This window comes from Haematobia irritans, chromosome 3, assembly GCF_050003625.1.
Source record: "Haematobia irritans isolate KBUSLIRL chromosome 3, ASM5000362v1, whole genome shotgun sequence".
Classification (NCBI taxonomy): domain Eukaryota; kingdom Metazoa; phylum Arthropoda; class Insecta; order Diptera; family Muscidae; genus Haematobia; species Haematobia irritans.
This window is the reverse complement of record NC_134399.1, coordinates 215,112,184-215,120,288: the sequence shown is the minus strand read 5'-3', so window position 1 is coordinate 215,120,288 and position 8,105 is coordinate 215,112,184. Positions and strand designations below refer to the sequence as shown.

The 8,105-nt window shown below is 34.9% G+C and overlaps 2 protein-coding genes across 2 annotated transcripts; one reads left to right on the top strand and one right to left on the bottom strand.

Moving 5' to 3' along the window:
* The first annotated feature begins 765 nt into the window (after nt 1–765).
* Nucleotides 766–6,982, top strand: peng (Pumilio and CPL domain-containing protein penguin). Its single transcript, XM_075302814.1, has 4 exons — nt 766–1,928; nt 1,987–2,389; nt 2,451–2,710; nt 6,541–6,982. The coding sequence occupies exons 1-4, from the start codon at nt 852–854 to the stop codon at nt 6,859–6,861; spliced, it is 2,061 nt and encodes a 686-aa protein (XP_075158929.1). The 5' UTR covers nt 766–851; the 3' UTR covers nt 6,862–6,982.
* Nucleotides 6,901–7,928, bottom strand: dod ((peptidyl-prolyl cis/trans isomerase) NIMA-interacting 1 dodo). The gene is made up of 2 exons (XM_075302815.1): nt 7,720–7,928; nt 6,901–7,603 (listed from the first exon to the last, which is right to left on the bottom strand). Exons 1-2 carry the CDS (start codon nt 7,778–7,780, stop codon nt 7,179–7,181), a joined length of 486 nt encoding a protein of 161 aa, XP_075158930.1. The 5' UTR covers nt 7,781–7,928; the 3' UTR covers nt 6,901–7,178.
* Between the last annotated feature and the right edge of the window lie 177 nt (nt 7,929–8,105).

Here is an 8,105-nt window from a genome sequence, read left to right as displayed (position 1 = left end):
ACCTTATACTGTCGGATAAACCTTGCGACACAACACATTGCGGTGTCAATTCCGATTGTATAAGGTCATGTTCGCGTGTTGCGGGGACGTGTTGGCATAAAATCAAAACAACTTTGATTTTTTCTGGTTGGGTAGCACAAATCATTAGGTGTAAGGGGATGTTCACCAAACATTGTCACAAACAAATTTATTTTTACATTAAAAATAGGCATTTCTGCAATGAATTTATTGATATATCGCCAATTCTGGTTGGAAATTAAAGAAATATATAAATCTAAAACAGAATTATGGGAAAAACTTAGAAAAATTCCACTTCCATTCAATGGAAAACCAGGCGAGAAGTATATTGAAATTCATTAAATAATTTGTAATATATTAAATATGGATTACTTCAGGAATCATTGGTTTGCAACATAAACCCGGATTTTTATTATTTTCTTCCATTTTTCAGTAAAAAATAACTTCACCTATAACTTTTCATACATCTTCGTTTCTTATTTTTATGCTTCTTCTTATTTCGTCATGTTGTCATCATATTTGTTCGTGCAGTGTAAGGGCAAAACTTGAACAAACACACAACAAATAGACGAACCTATGTCGTAGTTTTATCCGACCGTCTAAGGTCCGCTTAAGATTCTTTACAAACACCGACATTCCGTCCGGAATAACTGATATTATGTAAAGCGCAGTAGAAGGACGCTGCGTACCAATAAATGGTTGTTGTGCGCAATTGCTAATATTTAGTTGGCTAGATTGAGAAACCATGGCGACTAAACAACAAAAACAAGAAACTCAAGGCACGTGGACGTTGTTTTACCAGAAGAATTTTTTGAAAAAATAAATTTTCCACCATGCTAAAGGCCAGGAAACGTTCAGCGGATAAAACGGGTTCTTCCGAGGAACCATTAAAAAAGAAAACCGAAAAGTTCAGCAAAGAAGGAAATGCCAAAAGTGACAAAAAACCAAAATTTAGCAAACCAACTAAACCGTCAGGCGGAAAGTTTTCAGGGAATTCAAATAAAACCAACAGTAGTAGACCTGGTAACAAATTTGCTGGAAAGCCAAAATTCCCAATTAAGCAAGATGATGCTGGTGGTAATAAGGGAGAAAAAACCGATTGGAACAAGTTCAAACAAGAGAAGAAAGATCTGAAACTGAAACGTAAACAAGGCAAGGACACTTACGAGATATCCATAGAAGCAAAACAAATCTATGAAAAACTTAAATGTCGCAAGACTGAAAAGAAAGCAGAATTGGTTGAGAAACTTTTTAATTTGTTTAGCACCGGAGATACAATACGGAAAGTGGTTATGGCTCATGACACTGCTCGGGTGATACAATGCATGCTGAAATTTGCTTCGCCTTCGGTACGAGAACAACTCTCCGAACGTCTAATGCCACTTGCTGTTGAAATGTCTATATCTAAATATGCTCATTTCTGTGTGCTACGTATGTTTAAATATGGATCACCAATCACAAAGACTAAATTAGTCGATGCTTTCTTTGGAAATGTGGTAAAACTTGCCTGCCACAACATTTCCAGTAAAATTTTAGATCATGTCTATCTTACGGTTGCCAATCCCAAGCAGAAAATTTACATGCGCCAAGAATTCTACGGAGATTTGTACAAGAAAACCAAAGACGATAAAGTTAAGACAATGGCAGATTGTTACAAAGATATGCCAGTGATGAAAGCTTCAATTTTGAGTTCAGTCAAAGCCAATTTAGAACACGTTTCCAACAAACAATTGGTTGATAATTCTTTGGTCCATGCCATTATGTTGGAATATGTTAAAGAAATGGAGGATGATAAGGTTGAGGAAACGGTGACCATGTTTGCCCCACTTATACCATTGATGCTTACCACTAAGGATGGTTGTCAAGCTTCGATTATATGTTTTTACAAATCAACACCAAAGAATAGAAGAGTGTGTAGAAGGAAATGTTAATAAAATAAGGCACTTATGTGTTGTTTTTTTTTTTCAGGCCATTATTAAAACAATAAAGGAACACTTGGTAAAAATATGCACCCATGAACATGGACATTTGTTCATTATAGCTCTTCTCAATTCATTGGATGACACTAAAGCCACTAAAAAAGCCATTTATGACACCATACATCCGGAGCTGCAAACTCTAATGGGAAATCAATGGGGTCGCCGTGTTATTGAATGGTTGGTGTCACCGGGCGGTACCAGTTGTTTCCATCCCACATTTATAGCCACCGTTGAAGAAGGCCTTCAATATGGCAAAAAAGATAAAGAATTGCGACGCAAAGAAATCTTTGAACAAGTCGAAGAACCAATTGCAACGGCCATTTCCGAACAGCCTGAGTTTTGGTTATCCGATAAACATATAGGCTTGGTAACCGGGGAAATATTGACACGATGTAAGATGGACACGGAATTTATAGTGTATTTCAATGTTATTGATTAAACTTTATTTTATAGTAAACGGAGACCATTTTACTAAGGCATCTACGGCATTAGCTAAAGTTATTGCTAATCCTGAATGGAGTGTTTGCGTTGAGGACGAGACTAAGGAAAAACAAAAAAAGAAACCTCAAGATGTTGAAAAAATCATTGCCGAAGCTACCAAACAAAAAACTAAAAAGAGGAAACAGGCTCAAAAAGTTGCAGATGAACAAAATGGTGAAGCGGAAACTGACGACGCAGAGGAACAAGATTCTGATGCTGAGGAAAAAGAAGAGGTAAGATAGTGATTAACCATATTAAAATAGATAAATTGGGTTTTGGGAAACATAGCTGCAAAAATAAAAACATTCCCAGTGAACGGTTAATACGTTTCTTGATTGAGGAACTAACTTTTAGACAAATTGATTGACTAGAAAATGTCGTCAAAGGTTACCGTGTTTTTCATATTTCATATTTTTAATCGGTAATTTTAAATTTGTTTGTTTCAAATAGGTTTAAAACAGAGTAAGAATTATTACAACGGTACAAATTATTTAAATTTTGTCGAAAAAAGCTAAATGCATTTTAGAAAATATGCAAATTTTTGAAAATATTTGATGTCAAACATTTGGCCAAGCGTTAGAATGCACTAAAAAATATAAGTAATAATAAGTGGAAATCCGTCCTATGGCAAGCTCAAGATAAATTCATCTGCACCAATTTTGCGTCACTTACGCTTTTTTTTTTTTTTGCTGAGTATATATAGATAGACCCATACAAACAGATCCCCAGATTTGACTAGAAAATTTTGTCAACATTTTATTTCTATAGGAAATTTTGTCAAAACTTTATTTCTATAAAAAATGTTATGCAAAATTTATTTCTATAGAAAATGTTGTCCACAATTTATTTCTATAGAAAATGTTGTCTAAATTTTATTTCTATAGAAAATTTTGTCGATATTTTATTTCTATAGAAAATTTTCCTCAAAGTTTTATTTCTATAGAAAATTTTGTCCAAAATTTATTTCTATACAAAAATTTGTCAAAATGTTATTTCCATAAAAAATGTTCCTCAAACTTTGGGAGCCACCGTGGTGCAATGGTTAGCATGCCCGCCTTGCATACACAAGGTCGTGGGTTCGATTTCTGCTTCGACCGAACACCAAAAAGTTTTTCAGCGGTGGATTATCCCACCTCAGTAATGCTGGTGACTTTTCTGAGGGTTTCAAAGCTTCTCTAAGTGGTTTCACTGCAATGTGGAGTGCCGTTCGGCTATAAAAAGGAGGTCCCTTGTCATTGAGCTTAACATGGAATCGGGCAGCACTCAGTGATGAGAGAGAAGTTCACCAATGTGGTATCACAATGGACTGAATAGTCTAAGTGAGCTTGATACATCGGGCTGCCACCTAACCTAATCTTCCTCAAAATTTATTTCTATAGAAAATTATGTCCAAAATTTATTTCTATAGAATTTTTTGTCCAAAATTTATTTTTATAGAAAATTTTGTCCAAAATTATTTTCTATATAAAAATTTGTCCAAATTTAATTTCTATAGAAAATGTTGTCAAAAATTTATTTCTATAGGAAATTCTGTCAAAATTTTATTTCTATATAAAATTTTGATAAAATTTTATTTCTTAGAAAATTGTTTATTTCTGTAGAAAATTTTGTCAAAATTTTATTTCTATAGAAAATTATATCCAAGATTTATTTCTATAGAAAATGTTGTCAACATTTTATTTGTATAGAAAATTTTCCTCAAATTTTGTCTAAAATTTATTTCTATAGAAAATTTTTTCCAAATTTTATTTCCATAGATTTTTGTACATTATGTTGGGCTCGAGTGGCAACCGTGCTAGCAGATCCTCTTGGAGGATCAAATTTCATCTGATCCGGTTGAAATTTGGCCCTCTAATTTCTAATTGCCTTTTCTAACAGATTCCATATGGACTAATTTATTTATTTAGTCATTTAATCAACTAACGCCTCTTTGGACTAAATATTGATAGATTTAATACAATTCAAAGCAAATTGCTTAAAACTAACTCTTAACCTAACCTAGCGCACAATCTTTTAATAAAAAGTAAATTTGAACTAATATTTGTAAAAACAGTAGGAAATAAATTGTCAGTATCAGAGCCCAACAAAGTACTATGTCATATGTTCGAGAAATGTAATAAGATATTATTAACAGCACACCAGTCACAAATCCGACCACTGTCAGCATCAAGATCACTTATGCAATCATTCATAGGGACAGAAGAACAAAATAACTGAATGTCGTCTTCATAAATACTCAGTTCCGAGTTAAAAACACAGTCACGCAAGTCGTTTACGTATAACATAAATAGAAGCGGGCCAATTATAGAGCCCTGAGGAACACCACAGACTACCTCACGTGTCGATAATATGCGATCTCTGGACAAGACAAACTGAGACCAACAACACAGGAACGAATATATTAACTTACACGAAGAATAAGAAAAATTAAACTGTTCGTACAATTTCCTTAGAAGAACATGATGATCAACAGAATTAAAGGCTTTTCTTAAGTCTAATATTGCCAGGATCCCCGGATATCCAGAGTTCACTGACCTTCTTATCTTGTCCGTCAGGTGAATCATCAATGAAGTCGTACTATGATCTCCCTTAAACCAGACTGACGACAATCTACAAATGAATGATTGTTCAAGTGGGAGCATACAATACAATTCAGAAGACAATATTAAGAAATTTTAAGTTGGCATCGGCAACTGTTACCACAAATCAAGTAATTCGTTTGTGGATGACAGTCTATAGTAGAAGTTAGTACGTAATCCAAGGTTGAAGGTAAAGTTTATAAAAAGGCTTCGTCGATATCCAGTGCACACTTCTTTTTATTTTGTAGCCCTTTCTGTGGTTTGTACATAGGTCTACCTTTGTTCCTTAGTGTAGCACACACATAACTTAACCCATACCGCCGCAACATCCATTTTGTGATTTGTATTTCACCGGGGGATAAACAACCGGATAGTAAAAGTTATCGGAACGGTAAATGATACACAGAAAATGAGAACAAACGTTTAGTAAAATGTTTGTATTGTATGTACTGTACTTCGCGTTTCCTCCTCAAAAACATTCTATTATTTAGTAACTAAAATGTAGAGCAAGTGTTTTAATATAAAGGGTGATTTGTTAAGAGCTTGATAACTTTTTTTTAAAAAAAAACGCCTAAAATTTGCAAAATCTCATCGGTTCTTTATTTGAAACGTTAGATTGGTCCATGACATTTACTTTTTGAAGATAATTTCATTTAAATGTTGACCGCGGCTGCGTCTTAGGTGGTCCATTCGGAAAGTCCAATTTTGGGCAACTTTTTCGAGCATTTCGGCCGGAATAGCCCGAATTTCTTCGGAAATGTTGTCTTCCAAAGCTGGAATAGTTGCTGGCTTATTTCTGTAGACTTTAGACTTGACGTAGCCCCACAAAAAATAGTCTAAAGGCGTCAAATCGCATGATCTTGGTGGCCAACTTACCGGTCCATTTCTTGAGATGAATTGTTCTCCGAAGTTTTCCCTCAAAATGGCCATAGAATCGCGAGCTGTGTGGCATGTAGCGCCATCTTGTTGAAACCACATGTCAACCAAGTTCAGTTCTTCCATTTTTGGCAACAAAAAGTTTGTTAGCATCGAACGATAGCGATCGCCATTCACCGTAACGTTGCGTCCAACAGCATCTTTGAAAAAATACGGTCCAATGATTCCACCAGCGTACAAACCACACCAAACAGTGCATTTTTCGGGATGCATGGGCAGTTCTTGAACGGCTTCTGGTTGCTCTTCACTCCAAATGCGGCAATTTTGCTTATTTACGTAGCCATTCAACCAGAAATGAGCCTCATCGCTGAACAAAATTTGTCGATAAAAAAGCGGATTTTCTGCCACTGATTTTGGTAATAAAATTCAATGATTTGCAAGCGTTGCTCGTTAGTAAGTCTATTCATGATGAAATGTCAAAGCATACTGAGCATCTTTCTCTTTGACACCATGTCTGAAATCCCACGTGATCTGTCAAATACTAATGCATGAAAATCCTAACCTCAAAAGAATCACCCTTTATATATATATTTTTTTATTTTTCTTAGGTTGCAACAGTGAATGTCATTGGTATTGAAGAAGCTGGACTCCACATTATTCTTAAGAAAATTATCAAAAATGATAAAGAACGCTTGTCCAAGGATTCCAAGGGGGAGACCTTTGGTAGCATTCTAGTTCAAGAGTTGTCAGATGAAACTCTCAAATCCTGGATTAATATAAATCGCGCCTGTTTTATCTTACTAAATATAGTCGAAAATAACTCCGAAGATGTACAAAAACAACTGAAAGATTTACTGAAATCGCATATGGCTACCCTAAAGAAGCAAAAATTTAATGGAGCTCAATTACTGTTGAAAAAATTAAAGTAATTTCCATGTTCTAGATATAGGTATTATTTGAAAAAAATATTTGTAATTAAATAATATTTTATTAAGTTAAAATGTTTTCTAAAAAAAAAATACAAAAAAATATCCTTTTAACAAAAGTAAACGTATTTTTTCTTTTTCATGAGTTGTTAGTGGATATTTCCATTTTCTTTTTAAATTTTATTTAGAGGAAAAATGCATAATTAGCGGCAGACCTTTCTGCATATCTAAAATCTCCGTTTTATGAATATTAAAATAATAGGCGGTATTTCTATGCTACTTTGGCTTAAGTGCTCCAAGTATTCCAATTTTAAGTCAGTTTATTCTGTGCGTAGAATAATATGCAATCCCGAGTCTGTGTCGACAATTTTTGATAATTGACCCACTTTTAAACTGAATGCAGCCTCTTCGAAAGGCTTTTGCATTTGACCACGTCCAAACAGACCCAAATCTCCACCTCTCTTGGCCGAACTACAATCGGAATATTTCTGTGCTAGTTCATCCAAACTGGCACCATTTTCAATTTGTTTGCGATAGTCTTCTAAAATTTCTCGAGCTTCTTCCTTGCTGCGGGTGATTTTCTCCTCACGCCAGGAAGATGGACGGCGACTACCACTATGTTTAACCAGCAAATGGGAGCAACGAACTTCATTGGGTCCACTGGATGTGACTTCCTTCTTGGCTGGTTCTGTCGGCATATCCCATTGTGATTCCTTAGTGTAAATATTTAGATAGTATGTCAGGCCTACAAGAGACCATTATAAAACAATTAGTTTGGAAACTTGGTACATAAATTCTTCTACTCTCTCATCCCTTGCATATATACTAAGATATTGTTTTGTAAATCTACTCTTTACTTACCTGTAGAACGACTTGTTCTCATCTCCCATCCTTCGGGTACCTTACTTTCGTTATCCGACATTTTTTTAGTAATACAACGACCTTCTTTGTGTGCTAATATTATAAAACTTTGGCGTAAAACTTTGCGAAGTTTTTTTCTCTCCTTTTATTCTTTTTAATCGACGCATGTATACCAAAGTGTTGCCAGGTGTCATATTCCTATAGCCGGCTTGCGCCGAAAATGCCAGAACGAGTATTTGCAAACAAATTTTGAGAACAGCTGACGCATGAACTAAGCTAGATTATAACGTTTTGAGCGATGCGTATTACGACGGGACAGTGACACTACGGCAAAAATGTTAATAATGCGCCGATCATATTATAACAGCCAATTTTTCATATCCGTT